We start from the raw sequence: 21,790 nt of genomic DNA on the forward strand, positions 1-21,790 counted from the left end.
CACTGGTACAACCCCTAAAGTTTTCACTCTGCATCCATATTCCTATAGCAATCACATACCGGGAAAACAGGCATCCACTTCTAAGGTGTCCCTGGCAAGTGGCTGATAGCACTTAAAAATAGCCCTGCACAGCAAACAAGTTATAAAACCTAATGCACATATGCAAATAGTTAAAAACAATAGTGTCTGCCTGATAACATTTATTTCAAGTGCATTCATCACAACACATGATAAGAAGGAACTGGCAACGCAATTCTGCACTGCACAACATCACATGGGAATCTGCAATCACTGCCCAGCGTTCATGCACAAGCCATGACAAAATGAAAACAGTTTGAGATGGTTCATTTTAATAATGACTTAATAATAAGACTTGGGGTTTCTAGTGTCCATTTGCAGCATTACAGTGTTCCCTTGATTTTCGCGGGGGATGCGTTCCGAGACCACCCACGAAAGTCGAATTTCCGCGAAGTAGAGATGCAGAAGTAAATACACCATTTTTGGCTGTGAACAGCATCACAAGCCTTCCCTTAACACTTTAAACCCCTAAATTACCATTTCCCATCCCCTTAACAACCATTATTACTGGTAGTCACCACTGAATAAGAGACTTAGTGATCCTGATATTTATAAACATAATTATTTATTAACAATAATTATTTTTTTGTTATTTATTTGCAAAAATTATTAGTTTGGTGATGACATATGATGTCATCAGGCAGGAAAAACCGTGGTATAGAAAACTCGCGAAGTATTTTTTTAATTAATATTTTTTTAAAAAACGTAGTATAGGCTATTTGCGAAGTTCGAACCCGCGAAAATGGAGGGAACACTGTATTAAGGAAATATTATCCACTGCTATGAGTTTAATTTTAACAGCTAAAATAATAATTGCCTAACAATGGAAGACTCTAGAATCTGATAGCTGAGATGTGGATTAACCGAGTTTCTATAACTGCCCTATTAGGAAAAACTCCCCCCAAAAGTTAAAATAATGAGACAACTGAAGTAACAATTCTATCAAATTTGAAGATACTTGGTGCTCTCTTGAGCTTGGTTCTTTTCTTGCAGATGTTCCATTACTTAAACTAGGTAACATATCAGGATTAGCATTAGTTTGGGTAATGAAGAAGACAAGAAAACCACCAAACTCAGACAGCACCAAAGACCCCCTCATTTAAACCTTGAGCTTCTTCTTCATTGGCCTATCAAATCTGGATGGAATTTATGGTTTATAGTCAATTGAAATGGACCATAATATGATGATATTTCACATACAGTGATCCCTCATTTTTCGCTGGGGATGCGTTCCAAGACCACCCGAGGAAAATGAATTTCCGTGAAGTAGAGGAAAGATATTTTTTTATGTATTTAACAAGTATTTGGACTTTTAAAACCCACCCTTTGCATTAAACAGTCATTCTGTAATGTTTCTCAGCTGGAACTACATGTGATATCCTACCAGTTTCTTTAATAGAGTACAGTAGTACTGTGGAAGAATTTTATGATTTTTTAATGGATTTAAAATTTTTAATGGATTTAAGCCCCCTTTGAAAACCCGTGAAATAGCGAATCCACGAAAGATGAACCATGAAATAACGAGGGATTACTGTATATGTCAAATGTATATAGCACACTACTTTTTACTTGCTTTTTAGTGGAGGGTTGGGTTTTTATTTTTATTTTTTGCATTGAATTACGAATGTTCTTCTTCACTGATCTATCAAATCTGGATGGAATGTACTGTATGTTTTATGGTCAATAGACCATAACATGATGATACTTCATATATATGTTCAAATCTGTACATGTACGCTATTTTTACTTGCTTTTTAGTGGATTTTTTTTCCTTTTTTTCCTCTATGCATCTTAGATTTATGTTAATTTATGTACTTGGTAACATTATTAATCATAGTTCTATTTTTTTAAAAAAACAGTAGAAAGAGGCTAAAATGAGTCAAATTCTGTCACAGCCATCCTACGTAGACAAACAAGCTTTAAAACGGAATTATCAAAAACCTCAATGCTGGATCTTAATTAAGGATATTATTTTTATTTAACCCTGCTGTTCTGTTCGGGTCGTATGTGACCCGAAAGCCATGTTTGAGTCCCTGTAAAAATTTTTCCCTGCATATCTGAAACTTGAAATTTCATGACTTTTCATCATTTCAGGGGTTCTCTCTATGAGAATTTTTTTTTGGGGGGGGGGGGCTTAGTTTTTGCTGGGCAAAAAAAGTCATACTTCTTCTGTTCCCTGGTCACCCTGACCCGGACCGAAAACTCTTCATTTGCAGTGCTTATGTTTGGTCTTTTTGAAAGCTTTTTTCACTTGGAAAGTAGTCTGAACATTTCTGCACACAATGATATGAAAATTGAAATGAAAAAAGTAAATCTTATTGGTTTATTTTGCTGATATAATGCATGACCCCCCCATTTTTGTGAATTCTTTTTCAATTTATGGATAGTTTTGCTTGCAAAATGCATTCTAGTTTACTGAAGTTAGTGTGGGATTGGTAGCTTGAACATTTCTGAATATAAGAAAAATATAAAGGAACTGAAAAAAATGATTCTTACTGGTTTTTTAACATCAGAAATAAGCCCCCCCCCCTCGGCTGCTTGCAACCATTTTCACTTTATATTTACGCAGGCTTCAAATCCAAAATATTTTTAATATCTTATGCATTCATTTACTCATTTTAACATGGCTGATCATCATAAAAATATTTGTGGGGGTGGGGGAAAAAAAATTTCTGGGCAAAAAAAAAAATCACGTTGACTGTTTCGGGTCATATAGACCCGGACCAAAATGATTTTTTTTAGGTACTTGAATTTGGTCTTTTTGAAAACTTTTTCCACTGGAAAACTAGTTTGAACATTTATGAACATAATGATATGAAAATTGAACTGAAAAAATTGAGGCTTATATTTTTATTTTGATCAAAAAGCCCCTCCCCCCATGCTTTCTGAATTTTTTGTCAATTTATATTTTTTTAGGCTACAAATCTCTAAGGAATATTCCCCCAAAAGTTTTGATATACTAAATTGAACAATCCTAAACATAAGAAAAATAGAAATGAACTGAAAAAAATGATTGGTATTGGTTTATTTTTGAATATAAGACCATATTGTTTTATACTCGAGTATAAGCCTACTCGAGTATAAGCCTATTTGAGTATAAGCATGGGGGCCCATTTATGAGCAAAATAAACCAATAAGGATCATTTTTTTCAGTTCAATTTTCATATCATTATGTTCAGAAAGGTTCAAGCTACCAATCCCACACCATCTTTAGTAAAATAGAATGCATTTTGCAGGCAAAATTATCAATAAACCTAAACAAAAATCACAAAAACGGGGGGGGGGGTAGGCACATTTATGTGCAAAATAAACCAATAAGGATTAATTTTTTCAGTTCAATTTTCATTCCATTGTGTGCAGAAATGTTCAAACTTGTTTCCAGGTGAAAAAAGCTTTTAAAAAGACCAAATATAAGTACCTAAAATGATCAATTTGCAGTCCGGGTCAAATAGACCCGGGAACATAAGATTAGGGGCTTTTTTCGAACAGAACAGCAGGGTTAAGGGAGCATGAATATGCTTTTGCCTCCTACTTTCCACACAACAACCCTGTGAGGGGAGTTGAGATAAAAGAGAACACCTAGCTACTATGATTTGCGCTTAATGGAGGATTGGAACTCAAGATCTCTAAATTTCGAATCCATCATCTTAACTTCTAGACAAATCCGGCAATCAGCCTATTTCCAGCCAGCGATCCCATTGTTGATATCTTTTCCAATAGAAAAGGGTTCAAGGAGGCATTATTCGTTTTATTTATATTCTGCCTTTCTCTTGGCAGAGCCTTTTAAACCCAAAATTCAATATATAACTATCAGAATTCAAAAGTAGGTTGTCCTCTCCCATTTCGTCAACTTTAGGGAATCCATATTTTAAAAACTAAAATATTGAATTAACAGGAGAATTAACAGACCCGTTTTATTTCTTAGATTGTTTAAACATGAGTATATGAGCTTATTTATCAATATTCTGTATGCTGTAAGTTCTCAGAATGAAAACTGAAAACCACACCGCTGTCATTTGATCCTTTGCTGCCAAATTTTTCATGCTGGATCCTGGTGGGTGTGTGGTTCTTGGTGTGTGTGTACAAAAAAAAAAAGCTATGAGGGGCTGCTTGTATTGGGCAGTAGGAACAAAGTTATCTCTTAACTAAATGCTGGGATTTATCCATATTTTGAAGGGATTGGCAAGGGGACAAATTGTTTCTTCTTCTTTATATCAGGAAATTGTGCAGCAGGTATCCAAATGGAGTCAGAGAGGCTGATACGAACTTGTAGTTTTATATAAATAAATATATTTCACATCAATACATACAACAAACAAGATGGTCAGGTAAACAGGAGCATCGTGAGGTAAATCACAGAGCACATAGGGGACACAGGAGAAAAAAAGGCGGGGATAAAGGGAATCTCTCCTTCCATACCCACAACAACCAATCACAACATAGATTACCTCATGCTAGAGCCCACCTTCTGCAACCAATCAATTAAAACTGTGTGTTGTGGCTCACTGCACAACACCACTGCTCCAGGTACTAAATTTAAATATATTAACAAAATATCAGGATGGGTACATAAGAATCCACAATTAGATTAGATTAGATTAAAAAAAATTATTGCCCAAGTGGACACATGAGGAATTTGTCTTTGGTGCATATGTTCTTAGTATACATAAAAGGAAAATTCTGGTAGGCTACCAAAATGTCAAAGTAATGTGAATCACTATAATGAACCATGTGTGTGTGTGTGTGTAACATATTTTTGCTGATAATGAAATGGAAGGGAGACTAGTGTAGATATATTTTGAGCTCTTTTGCTCTCATATATATAGATTTATACTAGCTTCTCTTCCTTTTCATTATCAGCAAAAGTATGTTAGACATATTGATGTTATGTATATATATATATATTGATGTTATGTATATATATATTGATATATTTCAAGCTCTTTTGCTCATCTTTCTTTCTATCTTTCTTTCCTTCCTTCCTTCCTTCCTTCCTTCCTTCCTTCCTTCCTTCCCAATTCTTAAAGCCAGTCCAAATGAAGCCACCACTTCATTTGGGTGCTTCTAAGAAAATTTGAGAGCCAGTTTGTTGTAGTGTTAAATCTGCGGGCTACAAACCAGAAGATCACATTTTTTTTCTCCCACTGTACAGATAAAATCAAATGGGTGACATTAGGTTGCAGGGCTTCTTTGACATAGAAGCATTGTTTTAGCCACCAAAGTTTTAATGACATTGAAAAAATTGGATTTGTGGCTTGCTGTTATAGAGTACAACATCCAGCAAATTTTTCTACTACCTATATTAGAAGATTTAAGGTTTTTGCGCAATTCCCCCCTCATCCTGTCTGGCCTAATTTTCCAGTTAATTCATGCCTGTTTGTTTCTATAAGGAAAAATACAAGGCCATTTTATTTTTATTTCATGCATTATTTATGCTGGCAACTAAAAAAGATGAATACCTCTGCCTACAGAAGTACTTTTTTCAAATTTATTTATTGATTTATTTGTTTATTTATCAAATTTCTAGGCCGCCCTTCTCCAGGGGACTCAGGGCGGCTTACAGTATAAAATCAATACAAAATTATAGATAAAATTTCACCCTAAGCCCCAAGAATTAAAATTCCCAACATTAAGCCCGTTCATCCAAACTCATCCAATCTCAATCATACTACTGGCTGGAGCAAGATGTCAATGCCAGGAAAGGTGTGTTTTCAAAACTCTATGAAAGACCAGAAGGGTGGGGGCAGTGTGGATCCCCGGGGGGAGGAGTTTATTCCAAAGGATTGGAGCTGCCACAGAGAAGGCCCTTCCCCTTGGCTTCACCAGATGACATTGCTTGGCTGACGGGGCCTGAAGAAGGCCAACTCTGTCCAGCCACTAGGATATATGAGGCAGGAGACTGTCTCGTAAGTAATCTGGTCCTAAACCATGTAGGGCTTTATAGGTAATAACCAACACTTTAAATTGCCTTTGGAGACCAATCGGTAGCCATTGCAGCTCACAGAGTGATGGTGATATAGGGTGTACCTTGGTACACCCAAAATGGCTCGTGCAGCTGCATTTTGAACGAACTGCAATCTCCGAACATTCTTTAAAGGTAGCCCAATTAAATTTAATTAAGATTAGGTTAACAACTCTTACTGCCTTTTTGGCAATATTGTTACAGTGAGCTCTAGCATTTAGATCATTAGAGATGCGTAGTCCAAGGTTCTTGGTAGAGTGAGGGTCGTCTTCGAGTTCATAGCCACCCAGCTTGTATTTTGTATTCTGATTTATTTTTTTGGCCAATGTGTAAGACAGAACATTCGTTGGTTGAGATTTGGAGTTGCCAATTTTTTGACCATTCTGATACATAGGCCAGGTCCTATGATAACAACAATGATAAAAACAACAACATGTAACAATCCAATTTAATAAAACAACTAAAAACCCTTATTATAAAAACCAAACATACACACAAACATACCATACATAACTTGTAATGGCCTAGGGGAAGGAATATCCTAACATGGGGATGCCTGGCGACAAAGGTGGGTCTTGAGTAATTTGCGAAAGACAAGGAGGGTGGGGGCTGTTCTAATCTCTTGGGGGAGTTCATTCCAGAGGGCTGGGGCCGCCACAGAGAAGGCTTTTCCCCTGGGGCCCGCCAAACGACATTGTTTGGTCGATGGGACCCGGAGAAGGCCAACTCTGTGGGACCTTATTGGCCGCTGGGATTTTGAAGGGCAGCAGCATTGTTGGTGGCGTTGAATAGTTTCATATCATCCGTGAAGATGTTTTATCATCACCGTATCTACCAATTTGGTAAGCTCTACTTGAAAATCCTATGTTCGTAATGGTTACGTGCATCTCTCTAGTCCTTTTAAACCCAAAAGGTCAGACAGTTGAACGCAGCATAAAACACAAGTCAGACACAAATAAATATTAAGAACCCAACATTCCTCAAACCACAGGCCTATTTTGTGGGATGGAAAGGCATTAGCTTTTAGTGTTCCCATGCTGGCAAACACTTTTCTCTCTGTGTGTGTGCTAAATATATAACCACACAGCACTGACGTAGACTTTGGTTGTGGGGTTTTCATGCTCAGATGACAAAGGGATGTGTGTTGAGTGATTTGCAGGAAAAGTTCAAACTTACACACGTCCCAGTCACTTAAGACATCAATAATATCTCAAGTCCTTTACTTCATTGCAAAGTTTACCACCAAAAAAGCAAATATTTTATTAATGATGCATATTTCTGGTCTGATAGGTTTTGTCTTGTGCCAGTCAATTTCTCTCAGCCTTAGGAAGGAAGCAATGGCAAACCACTTCTGAAAAACCTTGCCCAGAAAAATGCAGGGACTTGAATAGAAGTGGGGTAAAACCCTCACAGATTAAAATAAATTGGTGTTTATAATATTAATAATAATAATAGTAATAATAATAATAATTTATTAAATTTGTACGCCACCCCTCTCCGAAGACTTGGAGTTTGTCTGAATTAATCCTGCCTTCTTAACTTTCAAAACAGCACACTGTTTAAGTCACTGGCAATATGCTTGCCTTCTTCACTAGTTACCTGTGAAACACAACTTTATTTATTTATTTATTTATTTTATTTATTTATTTATTCATTTGTCCAATACACAAATACATAGGAAGAAAAATAGACATGTGGTAATATATATATAAGGATAAAAGTGAACTTAGAGGAGAGGATATATGAAAGGAAGAGAATATATATGATAGGTGAAAGAGAGGAAAGACAATTGGACAGGGGACGAAAGGCACAACAGTGCACTTATGTACGCCCCTTACTGGCCTCTTAGGAACCTGGAGAGGTCAATCGTGGAGAGTCTAAGGGAGAAATGTTGGTGGTTAGGGGTTGACACAATTGAGTCCGGTAATGAGTTCCACGCTTTGACAACTCGATTGTTAAAGTCATATTTTTTACAGTCAAGTTTGGAGCGGTTAATATTAAGTTTGAATCTGTTGCATGCTCTTGTGTTATTGCGGTTGAAGCTGAAGTAGTCATTGACCGGTAGGATGTTGCAGCATATGATCTTGTGGGCAATACTCAAATCGTGTTTTAGGCGCCGTAGTTCTAGGCTTTCTAGGCCCAGGATTGTTAGTCTATTTTAGTAGGATATTCTGTTTCGAGTGGAGGAGTGAAGGGCTCTTCTGGTGAAATATCTTTGGACATTTTCAAGGGTGTTGATGTCTGAGATGTGGTATGGGTTCCAGACAGATGAGCAGTAGTCTAGGATAGGTCTGGCAAAAGTTGCTTAGTATGCAAAATGGATTGTATGCAAAATGGATTCATCTAATTTATGGGTTCCCGTAAGTTAGGTGAAACTAGTTGTCCCCAAAACTAATTTGGTAGTTCTGTATTTTGCAAATATAGAAAATCATCTATAGTTTATGGTTTACTGTGTTGCAAAACTCAAGAGTTCTTCAAAGTAGAACAGAAAAATCCCTAAATTTGTATTAAGTGCTACCTAGGTAACTGCATTTTGGGGCAGCTCTGTCTAAGCCCTGGGTTCTAACTTATTCTGCTGCTGGTTCACTTCCTTCTGTGCTGCATGGCTGCACCTCATAGGTGTGTATGCACTTTGCGCATATGCGCAGTGCCAAAAAAATTTGAAAAATCCCTTCCCCCCAAAAGCCACAAGATGGCAATGCATGTGCAATGCTGGAAATTCGGCTCCTGCGCATGCACAAAAGGAAAAAAAAACGGGGAAAAATCACACACACACACACACACCAAAAAAAATTTCACCAAAAAAAGGTAGTGGTTACTGACCAAACTGGTTCCATGACATTGTGGACATCACCAGTGGTTTGCTACCGATTCGAGCAAACCGGTCTGAACCAGGAAGAACCCTCCTCTGTTTAAGCCCCACAAAATCAGTGCTAAATTCTTGTTCCAGGTTTAAAATTGAAGTGTAAACTACATCCCAGTTCCCAAGAAAACCGCTAGTTTCATATGTCTTGATGGTGTCACATGGCTTGTTGTTAGCTTAAGTTTGTTGTTGTTGTTGTTGTTATTATTATTATTATTATTATTATTATTATTATTATTATTATTAATTGGATTTGTATGCCGCCCCTCTCCGTAGACTCGGGGCGGCTAACAACAATAGTACAAAACAGCATGTAAATCCAATACTAAAACAGTTGAAAAAACCCTTATTTGTAAAACCAAACATACAAACAAACATACCATGCATAAATTGTGAAGGCCTCGGGAGAAAGAATATCTCAGTTCCCCCATGCCTGACGGTAGAGGTGGGTTTTAAGGAGCTTACGAAAGGCGAGGAGGGTGGGGGCAATTCTAATCTCCGGGGGGAGTTGGTTCCAGAGGGCCGGGGCCACCACAGAGAAGGCTCTTCCCCTGGGGCCCGCCAAACGACATTGTTTTGTTGACGGGACCCGGAGAAGGCCCACTCTGTTATGTGAACAGAACCACAATTCCTTAGAAACAAGAATCGAGTTTAGCGCCCTTCATAAAGATAGGCGATCCAGAATTATTTAACAAACTATTATTCAATCTGTTGAGCAGGCAGGGCTTTTTTTTTTACACCCTCTCAGAAGAGTCAAAATGATTTCCTGGCTAGGCTCACCCAACACATTAGGCTAAAGGAGACAAGGTTCCCTTTTGGTACACACCTCACAAAACCCCAGTCACTTTGCAGTGGCTGCCAAAGAAGCCAACACAGTTCTATGCTGCATTAACAGAGGGATAGAATCAAGATCGATTGAAGTGTTAATACCACTTTATAAGGCCTTGTTAAGGCCACACTTGGAATACTGCATTCAGTTTTGGTCGCCACGATGCAAGAAGGATGTTGAGACTCTAGGAAAAAGGCAGAGAAGAGCAACAAATATGATTTGGGGACTGGAAGCAAAAACATATGAAGAAGGGTTGCAAGAACTGGGCATGGCTAGTTTAATGAAAAGAAAGACCAGGGGAGACATGATAGCAGTGTTCCAATATCTCAGGGGTTGCAAAAAAGAAGGAGTCAATCTATTCTCCAAAGCACCTGAGGGTAAAACAAGAAGCAATGGGTGGAAACTAAACAAGGAGAGAAGTAACTTAGAACTAAGGAGAAATTTTCTTGACAGTGAAAACAATTGATCAGTGGAACAGCTTGCCTCCAGAAGTTGTGAATGCCCCAACACTGGAAGTTTTAAAGCAGATGTTGGATAACGATCTGTCTGAAATAGTGTAGGGTTTCCTGCCTAAGCAGGGGGTTGAACTAGAAGACCTTCAAGACCCCCCAACTCTGTTGTTGTTATCATTATAGTTGTGACACTCATCCTTTTTTCTTGTCTGAGGTTTATTTCAGACAGTTGTGTATCCACATGTCTCTTGGACATTTCCTAAATTTCAAAAAGTTGCCAACAATCCTCAAGGTCCCTTCCAACTCTGTTGTTGTTGTTGTTGTTGTTGTTGTTGTTTTATTATTGTTGTTATTATTATTGTTGTTGTTATTATTGTTGTTATTATTGTTATTGTTATTGTTATTGTTATTATTATTATTATTATTATTATTATTATTATTATTATTATTATTATTATTATTATATAGGAGCTGAACGTGCAAAAGTCCACTATATTCAATCGGCCGAGCACATGATCCCCTCCTATTCTTCTCTTCAGAAAAAAAGCCCTTGGAGTTTCTTAGGGTCTGACCCGCAGGTAGCCCAGAGGTTCGCTCTGCCCTAAAGACTCAGCGCCCGCTGCAGAAGGGTGTCGGGCCAAGTCATTGAGATAGCAAACTGCTTTCCTTTTGTTCACAACTCCACCTTGTTGAATTGTGCATTGTCTTTTGCCGGGTTCGCAGCCTGCCTACCGCAGACAGCTTGGAGACGCTTTGCAAGAAGGCGATCGAGCGAGACTCCCTCCTCTTTAAGGGAGCCGGAGCACACCTGGCTGCGTGCGCCCCCGCGCGCAAAAGGAACTCCCCTCCCCAACAGCCCAGCCTCCCAGCTTGGACGCGGCGGCTGGCCCGGCGCCTGCGGCGGAGGTGTTAGCCGACGGGAAATTCACTGGCTCTTGGGCATCTCTCGCTCGGACCGTCCGGCTCAGTTCCTTCATCCCCGGCTCGCCGAGGAGAGCGGAGGCTGGGAAGCTCGCCGCCGCCGGCCGCGCGCAAAGATCCACATTCCCGGGACCCCATTGGGTCCACTTTCCCGAGTGCTTCGCCGCCGCCTTCTTGCAGGATCGAAAACTTCGCAACTGGTTCCTCCCCACCACCCGGACGCCTTCGGAGCGTCCGCTTCCCCTTCTCCCCCCCCCTCTCCGCGCGATTTTCGGCCTTACGAGGAGCCTGCCGTCTTTCCCCTTCTCCAAGCCGGCGGGCCCCGGCGCTGGAAGGCCTCCGCCGAGGAGCAAAGCAAGGCGGCATGAGAGAGAAGCGCGCAGGCGGAGGATCGGGTGCAAGAAGCCAGAGCGCGCGGCCGGCCCGCGCATCGCCCGGCGAGCCGGACGCCTTTCTGCGGCTTCAGTTTCCCCGGCCCGCGTTTGGAACCGGCGGCGGCTCGCGGTCCCTGCATCTGCAAGACTTATTAAGGAGTTGAGTTTCTTTCCTGCCCTCCTTTTTTGGGGGAGAAGAGCCTGAAAACGCCTGGATTTCTAAACCCTTAGATCAAGAACCGCAGGACCTCCCGATTCCTGCTATAGAATCTCGCTCGCTCCCAACTTCGGAAAAGAAAACCCCAACTTTGGCCAGCAGCCTTGCAAACAGTCGGACATCCCCTCCCCCTTGACAATTCCCTCCCGCGCAAAGAATTAAAGCCGCCGCTTTATTATTAGCAGGAAACTTAAGGAAAGGGGTCGATCTTGCTTTAAATCTCGCCCCCTCCCCGAGAGAGGGAGGGAGGGAAGGAGGGAAAAAAAGGATCCCTCGCGATGGCCGTGAGCGGAGGAGACTCGGCCGGAGGGATCCCTACTCGGGCCGGTTGGAGTCCGCGGGAGGACGAACCCGCCCGGGCAGCGGCGGTAGAGGGAGCCTTCGGAGCCGGGTGCAACGGCTGCTGCTCCTCCTTAGCCGGCCCGAAAGACAGCAGCGGCGACATTCACAGCGACCGGCGAGAAGGAGGAGGCGGCGAGAGCGCGTCTCCCCGGACTTGCCGGAGAAGAAGCAAACTTCCCTGGGTTTTGGGCGCCGGCTCGGTGGCGCTGCTCCTGGCTTTGGGGACCCGCTTGGGGCCGGAGGTCGGAGAAGAAGCGGGGGAAAGGAGCCCACCAGGTGATCCCGGCTGGTCCCCGCCGCCCGGACCGGCTCTGTGCTGCTGCTGCTGCTGCTGCCTCCTCCTGGCCGCCTACTTCTGGCTGGGGCTGGAGCTGCTGCGCGCCGGGCTCCGTTTACGCACCGCTCTGGTGCTCCTGGCCGTGTGCTGCTGCGGAGGGGAAGCGCTGGTCGGCTGGGCTCCGGGGGAAGGTCGCTGGCTGGCCGTTTGGGGGCTGTGCAGCCTGGCCGGCTGGGCATGGCTCCTCCTGCCCCGCTTCCGCCCCGCCGTCCTCCTGCTGGCCTTGACTAGCTTGCCGCGCCTGGCCGCGCTCGGCTTCTCGGAGGGCGTCCTTGCGCCTTGGGGACCCGCTCACCTGCCTTACCTCCTGGGCTTGCTGGGCATCCTTCTGGCCGGCTGCGCTCGGCGCGCCTCGTCGGGCCGCCCCTCCGGAAAGCGGGAGGAGGAGGAGGAGGAGGAGAGCCGACCGGGAGCGGAAGGAACCGAGGCCGCCGCCGCCGCTGCTGCTGCTCGGCTGGCCAAAGACGCGGCGGGCTTGAAGAGGAGGCGGCGGTCCAGCTCCGTGATCTCCGCCGAGATGGCCGGTTGCGGGGGCAAGAGCCACCGGAGGACCTCGCTGCCCTGCATCCCTCGCGAGCAGGTAAGCGGAGCGGACGGGGGGAAAGGCGCGGGCTGGCTGAAGAGTTTGCAACAATCGGCGCCCAGGCGAGAAAGTTCGCCGCCTCTTTCTTTCTTGACTGCTCTCTTTCTTTCTTTCTTTCTTTCTTTCTTTCTTTCTTTCTTTCTTTCTTTCTTTCTTTCTTTCTTTCTTTCTTTCTTTCCTTCTCCCTCCTCTTTCTTTCTTTCTTTCCTTCTTCCTCCCTCCCTCCCTTCTTTCCTTCTTACTCTCTCTCTCTCGCTCTCTTTCTTTCTTTCTTTCTTTCCTTCTCCCTCCTCTTTCTTTCTTTCTTTCCTTCTTCCTCCCTTCCTCCCTTCTTTCCTTCTTACTCTCTCTCTCTCTTTCTTTCTTTCGACGCGGAGGATCCGCCGGTGAAAAAACCCGCCGAAATTAGAAGGAGCAAAGGCGACCCCGCGTCCCTCGGTTCCCTTATTGTGTCCCGAATTCGTTGCCCCCCCCTCCCCCGTTAATGCGATTTGAAACGATTTGGTGGAAGGGCCGATGTTGTGGTCCTAAAGATAAACTTGAGTGACATTTGTTTTTTTTTGGGGGGGGGGGAGGAGGAGAGGGTAATTCAGCCGGCAAATGTGAGGTGGGGTTTGCTGCCTAAGCAGGGGGTTGGAATAGAAGACCTCCAAGGTCCCTTCTAACTCATTCTATTCTATTCTATTCTATTCTATTCTATATTCTTCTCTTCTCTTTTCTTATTCTATTCTATTGTACTCTATTCTATTGTACTCTATTCTATTTTCTTACTCTATTCTATTCTACTCTATTCTCCATGCTACTCTACTCTACTCTCTATTTTCTATTCTCTTCTCTATTCTGTTTTGTTCTATTCTAAATTCTTTCTTAATGTACACTGGATAACTTCCTTTCCAGTTGCATCTAGTAAGGAAATAAGAGTTTTAAGACTTGGTAGGAGACTATCCCCACAACAGCCCCCTAGGAAGAAAATTCATAATTTCGTTGGGTTGATTAAATCACAAAAGACCAGGCATGCATAGGATAGTGGAGGTTTTTTGTGTTTTTTTTAAAAAAAGCACGTTATGACCACTGGATCAGGAGCCCTCTTTCACTGTTTGAAGACCCCTTTCCCTGTTAAAGGCATTTGTTTTTTCATCCTTCTGTGCAAGTTGCTTGTGATAGCTATCTTGTATAACTTTCAAGATCATCTGGTTCTCTGAGAATTATTTGAGAGAAGAATTTATCAGCAAAAAAAAATATATCTATGTTTTAAAGGAAAAGGACTTGTTTTTGAACAGTCGGTGCTAAGTCTGTACAAACTTACAAGTCTTACTAATCCAAAGCAAGCCAAAGTTAACTTCTATTTTATTTAAGGGTACAAGCGAGTTGTATCTTTTGCATGACAGGGCCTTCAACAATTAAATTTCTTGAGTGCTTGCTTTTTTGCACACTTAACCATGTTATAGTTAGATTTCTTTTGATTTAACAGCGTATGTAGCTGGATTTTCTGACTGGATCTGTGATGTCTCTATTTGAATTTAAGATGTTTGAGTTGTTTGAGAATTTTTTTTTTCATAATTTGAAGAAACCACAAATTAGATTTCTTTGTGGTGAAAAGCTCCAAACAGCCAGTATAGAAATACAATATTGTAAGTTAGTTTTCATCTACTCCACTATACAGTGTATACATTTGGGGGGGGGGGGGCACACCCAAACACACACATACATCCTGTTCTCCCCTAAATGAGACATCCCCTAAAAATAAGCCCAATTGGGCTTTTGAGTGCATGGCAGTAAGGCCAAACACTTATTTCAGGGTTCAAAAGAATATAAGACAGGGTCTTATTTTCAGGGAAACATGGTATTCAGGATTACAGTATTATTTAAATTCAAGGTACTGTCCTTTCATTTAAGGTGATAAATATTAATTGAATAGATCTTTACATGGGGCTATTTCAATTCCACTGGGCGGCATTGATAATAACACCACATAATATGATGCGTCAATGGGTGCTTTAACAGTAGCAGGAATTTCCACTGGTTATTTTGGAGATGTGAAGTTTTTGCTAAGTTTGAAAAAGTTTTGTGTTTTACCATTTTTTTTATTTTTGGAATTCATAGTAAAGGATTGGGAGGAAAAGAGAAAATTCTGTAGCTCTAAACAAGATTTCTTGGAGGGTGAGTAAAATCAGTTAATCTGGTTGGACATTTGCATATATATTAAGGTACATGCCATTTGACGATATTGTTTACAAAAATACATTTTAACTTCGTTTTTTCCCCAAGGCAGCGACATCAAACTTTTTAACAGTTGGCAGATATATTCCCCTCTTCAATTCTGGAATTGTTTAAATTTACACTGTTTTCAGATTGTTTGTCTCGTCTGCTGCAGGTTGTTTGAGGTTTAATTGGTCACAAATGCACTTCATAAATTTAAGGGAAAGAAGGAATACTGACCATATTTCTCAAGAGCAAAAACCGCAAATAAAAATGGATCCTGAAACTTGGATTCAGTCCCCAATGTTTTGTCATATTCCTTTGTGCCACAGTGGGAGGGAAAATAATAATAAAAAATGAAACCATACATCCTTAATTTAAACCAAGGGTGTGTGTGAAAGTGTGTCTATTATATTAGTGATGTCAACCATACGTATTTTTTAAAAATATATGTCGTTTGGGTAAAGAATATAAGTTTGTTTGCTATTGCTTGCTTACACAAACTTCTCAGTATACCTTAATTTATGTGGTAAGAAAAATCAGTATCCTTAATTGGGTTTCCATTCAGCTCTATGGAGCTAATTATGCAACAGGAATGAAATTGGGACATTAAGCAGTGCCATTTCTCAGCTGGTAGAGTATCTTAAATCTCTGTAGTTGATTCAGCCAACTTGAACAGTGTTGTTTGGAAACGAAAAACTGGATGGTTGCAAAATAAAATATATGTTACCGAAAAGAAAAAGAAAAAAAGAAAAACAGTAGTTTGCATTTAACTTGGGAACATATATGTTTGCAAAGTTTTGTTTCAAACTCTATCCTTTTTTGTATTTTTAAAAGAACTACTGTACTGTACTTCGTGAATTGTGATAAAGTTTTTGATTGCCCTGGACTGCAAAACTTTGACATTGCTATAGTTCTCTCCTGCCCTGTGTTGTGAACAGCGTTGTGAAAATAACAGTAGGTGATTTTATGTATTCTTGTAAAAGAACACCATGATTTGAAATTAAAACCCACAGTGGGAAATGAAAGATGCAGATTTTTAAAAACTGGGGTTTCCTCTTAAAGTTTGTCAAATGATGTGAACACCTCTGGCCTGAACATTGAACTTACTTACAGTGCCAGGAAAATTATGAAGTAAGTACATGAAAGTACTTGAAGAAATTATGGAGCAAATACATGAAAGTTAGTGTTAGTTCTACTATATATTTTAAAAACTCACTTTTATAATGATTGATCTTACATAATTACCGGTAATGCACATGAGTTAAAGTAACCTTTTTACAATGCAAAAAAGTACTTGAAATTAAAAATAAAAAAGGAACCTCTTCTGTAAGGATAACGCTTTGTCCAGATTTTTGAATTTGAATACCTTTAGAAAGACGGGCTACAAGAATGGTGGAAGGTCTTAAGCATAAAACGTACCAGGAAAGACTTAATGAACTCAATCTGTATAGTCTGGAGGACAGAAGGAAAAGGGGGGACATGATCGAACCATTTAAATATATTAAAGGGTTAAATAAGGTCCAGGAGGGAAGTATTTTTAATAGGAAAGTGAACACAAGAACAAGGGGACACAATCTGAGGTTAGTTGGGGGAAAGATCAAAAGCAACGTGAGAAAATATTATTTTACTGAAAGAGTAGTAGATCATTGGAACAAACTTCCAGCAGACGTGGTAGATAAATCCACAGGAACTGAATTTAAACATGCCTGGGATAAACATATATCCATCCTAAGATAAAATACAGAAAATAGTATAAGGGCAGACTAGATGGACCATGAGGTCTTTTTCTGCCGTCAGACTTCTATGTTTCTAAATAAAAAACAGATTATTAGGCTCGTTTATCAGGCAAGAAAAAGATGTTTTGAGAAATGGTGTTCATTATTTTTGAATAACTCAAGATCATAGAATTTTAAATTTTGGTGTCTGATTCAGGGTGAAGAAGAATCCATAAATTCCCAGACAGTTAGTGGCTTCCTCACTAATGCTCAGCTGTGTGCAATAAGCAAGTGTTTTCAAGGATAAAATGAGTTGAGATCAAAATGGATTGAAGCTTTGGAAGCTTGGCTTCCTCAGGAGTAAGAAGTTTTTGGGAAAAAGTTTTGATAAAGTAGGTAGATGAAATAGTAATGCATTTCTGTCACCAAGCACAAATGTTGTTGGGTTTGGAATGAACACTATTGGATTCACCTAAATTGGAGTGGAATGCAATGTTTCTGTGGTGGATAGCGATGTTAAAGAGCCACATGGAGGAACTTGGTTATCTAAAAAGACACCTGTACAAAGGTATTCACCAGTATACGTACATAGAATTCTTTATTGGCCAAGTGTGATTGGACACACAAGGAATTTGTCTGTGGTGCATAGGCTCTCAGTGTACATAAAAGAAAATATAGATTTGTCAAGAATCATGAGGTACAACACTGAGTGATTGTCATAGGGGTCAAATGAGCAACGAGGAAGCAATCAATATTAATAACAATCTTAAGGATACAAGCAACAAGTTAAAGTACAGTGGTACCTCTACTTACGAACTTAATTTGTTCCATGACCAGGTTTTTAAGTAGAAAGGTTTGTAAGAAGAAGCAATTTTTCCCATAGGAATCAATGTAAAAGCAAATAATGCATGTGATTGGGGAAACCACAGGAAGGGGGGAGGCCCTGTTTCCTTCCAGGGGATTCCTAGAGAGGCCCCACGGAGGCTTCTCTCCACATTTTCCGGGCCTGTTTCCTCCGAGGAGATTCCTAAAGAGGCCCCATGGAGGCTTCTCTCTGCCTTTCCCAGCCTTGTTTCCTCCCAGGAGATTCCTAGAGAGGCCCCACGGAGGCTTCTCCCCACCTTTTCTGGCCCTGTTTCCTCCCAGGAGATTCCTAGAGAGGCCCCCATAGAGGCTTCTCCCTGCCTTTTTCGGGCCTGTTTCTTCCCAGGAGATTCCTAGAGGGGCTTCTCCCTGCCTTTTCCGGTTACAGTTTTGGAGGCCCGGGTTTGTAAGTGGAAAATGGTTCGTGAGAAGAGGCAAAAAAAATCTTGAACACCTGGTTCTTATCTAGAAAAGTTTGTAAGTAGAGGCGTTCTTAAGTAGAGGTACCAATGTATAGTTAAAACTGTACAAACTGTCATGTCTGATTATAAATGTAACCTGAGATTCCAGCATTTCTCATTTTAGGAGGTTGTGAGTTTGGGGATTGCAACTAGTGATTGTTGATTTCTTAAACTGGATTATGTTAATCTGAGGGGATCAGAAGCTGTCCAGGTCTCGAGATGTGGAAGGTGGGGTAGAGTGGATACCATGCCACTTAAATCCAAAATAGCAAATGCATCACAAGATCCTTAGTCTCTGAATGGATCAGAATATTTATTTATTTATTTATTGGATTTGTATGCCGCCCCTCTCCGGAGACTCGGGGCGGCTAACAGCAATAATAAGACAGCGTACAATAATAATCCAATACTAAAAATGATTAAAAACCCATTAATATAAAAACCAAACATACATACAGACATACCATGCATAAAATTGTAAATGCCTAGGGGGAAAGAGTATGTCAATTCCCCCATGCCTGGCGGCAGAGGTTGGTTTTAAGTAGCTTACGAAAGGCAAGGGCAATTCTAATCTCTGGGAGAAGTTGGTTCCAGAGGGCCGGGGCCGCCACAGAGAAGGCTCTTCCCCGGGTCCCGCCAAGCGGCATTGTTTAAGCAGCACCCCAATTTCTTGGTTTTATCTGTCATTTTTTTCAACGGCCTGGGAGATGGGTTGTGTCAATGAAAGTTGGCATTTATTTATGATCATTAATAAATGTCTCTTCTAGGCGTTCGAGAATGTAGTGTAGATGGGTCAGAGCTACTTAAGTTCTTCTTATCTAAAAGGGCTGGTTAGGAAATTTAAAAAAAACAAACAAACATAGGGAGAAGTGCCCATCACTGTTGCATGACCTTAAATTTTGGCTTCAATACTCAGAGACCACAGGAAGTTGCTTTTTTACCATTTTAGGCTATTTTATGCCTTTAGCCTGATACCGTTTTCCGTGAACTGAGTGGCTGCTGAAATTTATTTTTATTTTATTTATTTATTTATTTTGTCCAATACACAATGAGGGTTTTAGTGGGTATATATCTATATACACATAATAAAATCCATGATGAAGGTTGTAGAGGAGATACTCATAGTAAAATATATCTAAGAAATAATAGAAAAGAAGATAAAGTAATAGAACATATCAATGAAAGAATAGAAGAAGAGATATAGGGATAGAAGAAAGGTACAGGAGATATAGGAGAGCAATAGGACAGCAATAGAAGGCACTCTAGTGCCCTTGTACTCGCCCCTTACTGACCTCTTAGGAATCTGGATAGGTCAACCATGGATAATCTAAGGGTAAAGTGTTGGGGGTTTGGGGATGACACTATGTAATCCGGTAATGAGTTTCACGCTTTGACAACTCGGTTACTGAAGTCGTATTTTTTACAGTCAAGTTTGGAGCGGTTAATATTAAGTTTAAATCTGTTGTGTGCTCTTGTGTTGTTGTGATTGAAGCTGAAGTAGTCGCCGACAGGCAGGACGTTGCAGCATATGATCTTGTGGGCAATACTTAGATTTTGTTTAAGGTGTCTTAGTTCTAAACTTTCTAGGCGCAGGATTGAAAGTCTAGTCTCGTAGGGTATTCTATTTCAAGTGGAGGAGTGAAGGGCTCTTCTGGTGAAGTATCTTTGGACATTTTCAAGGGTGTTAATGTCTGAGATGCGATATGTATTCGAGGATGGGTCTGGCAAAAGTTTTGTAAGCTCTGGTAGGTAGTGTGAGATTGCCAGAGCAGAAGCTATGTAGGATTAGGTTTACAACTCTTGAAGCCTTCTTGGCTATATTGTTGCAGTGGGCTTTGGCACTTAAATCTTTTGTTATTAGTATACCAAGGTCTTTAACCCAGTGGGGATTATCTGTGATAATTTGATTATTCAGTTCGTTGATTATGCCCTTCTCCATCGCATGAGACTTGGAATCCTCTTTCTGGAAATGTGTGGAGTCAACTGCTTGAAAGAAAAACACAGGCCTTGAAGTGACCACCTGTTTTTGTGATTGGGCTACGTATTTGTGGGTTTGATGTCTAGTCTGGTATATGACTAAAAAAAGAAAGGAAAAAAAAGGAACAGTAGATGCTCAAGACCTTTTACTAAGCAGAGATTCAAAACGTTCCCACATTCTTGCTCCAGAACCAGCTGTTCTACTTCTTTATAAGGTTCATACAAACACTCATTGTGCATAACAACAAATAAAAACGTGGACTTTGAACGTATGTTCAAATGATGGTGTTGACTTTATAACATTAATGAGATTCACTCTTTTTTTTTGGCCTATTATGATGACCCTATTGCCCTAGATGTTAAAGAGGATATCAAAATTATATTCCATAAATGTCTTGCATGAAACAGTACAATACAATACAATATCAACTTTATTTGATTAGTCAATCGACCATATCAAAGCGAGAAAAAGGACCACATCGGTCGTCATAAAACTGTGACTGGTTAAAATACAATAAAATTGGCTAAAATAGAGGAAAATTAAATAAATAATAAGTTAAAATGCAGTATAATATGCTAAAATTGAGTAGTAAAACATGAGAATATAACTCGTGCAAAGGATTATATTAAACAAATCTAAGATACTGATATAAAATATTCTTAAGTGAGTTCATCTCCTTTGCATGCCACCCCAATATGTTCTATAAAACGTATTCTCATCTGAACAGCCCTGACTATAAACTTAGCGGTTCTAGAAACTACATATGTACCCTGAAGAAAATATGATAATTGTTTATTACAGTCCCAGTATATGATTTTGTCAAGTAGGGGCTGTAAATACTGAGGAGTATAGTTTACAATTGAGTAGCACATGTGCAATGTCTTCTATTTCTGATGCACCACAAATGCATGTTCTCTCAAAATATGGTACTTGGTGGAATCGTCCATATTTGACCATAGAATCTAACTGCTCAAATCTTGCCCTAGTGAGTGCTGTTCTATGGTATTGGGTCAGACCCATTGTCAGGTATTTTTCTAGTTGAAAGGCTGTTTTGTTCTTGGCTAACCATTTCAGTGACCTGCACTTAGAAAGTGCCTCAATATCAGTTTGTGCATTAACATCTAAAACTCTTTGTTTAAATATTTCCTTGGCCTGATGTCCGGCTGAAAGCAGGTGTTGCATTGAGAAACCGAAATATAGGGTGGTTTGAGAAAGTTGGTTGACCCATGTAGTGGGTTTGGGTGTGCCCATCTGTTCTTCTAAGCACATTTTTGGGAGTCTGTCATAAAACAGTAGGAAACTGCTCTTTTTAATTCCGTAAATTTAATTTTATATTTTAAATTAAAATTTAATTTTAATTCCTTCCATAAATTGAGCACCTGATAATGGTGGGAGATAACTTCCCTGTTGAAATATAGGTATTGCTTTTCTAAATGGTAAGCAGACCTTCTGGTGGTGGTCTATCAAATTATATGTGCTGCATTACATTACAATCCTCAGCTTATGACCACAATTGAGCCCAAAATGTTTGTGACCAAGCGAGACGTTGGTTAGATGAGTAGTTTGCCACATTTGATGAGCTTTCTTGTTCCAGCTGTTAAGTGAACCACTG

At 40.4% G+C, this 21,790-nt stretch overlaps 1 protein-coding gene across 3 annotated transcripts in view; it reads left to right on the top strand.

Annotated features, from left to right (window-relative positions):
* The first annotated feature begins 11,894 nt into the window (after nt 1-11,894).
* PDE3A (phosphodiesterase 3A) overlaps nt 11,895-21,790 on the top strand; it is a 290,729-nt gene continuing 280,833 nt past the window's right edge. For all 3 annotated transcript variants that reach the window (XR_011559382.1, XM_070754325.1, XM_070754326.1), the window contains exon 1: nt 11,895-12,955. Coding sequence is in view for 2 of the 3 variants with exons in the window: in XM_070754325.1 (XP_070610426.1) it covers nt 11,975-12,955 (981 nt within the window). In the remaining variant the exon portion in view is untranslated. The remainder of the gene's footprint in view (nt 12,956-21,790) is intronic.

The sequence above is a fragment of the Erythrolamprus reginae genome, chromosome 6 (genome assembly GCF_031021105.1).
Source record: "Erythrolamprus reginae isolate rEryReg1 chromosome 6, rEryReg1.hap1, whole genome shotgun sequence".
NCBI lineage: Eukaryota > Metazoa > Chordata > Lepidosauria > Squamata > Dipsadidae > Erythrolamprus > Erythrolamprus reginae.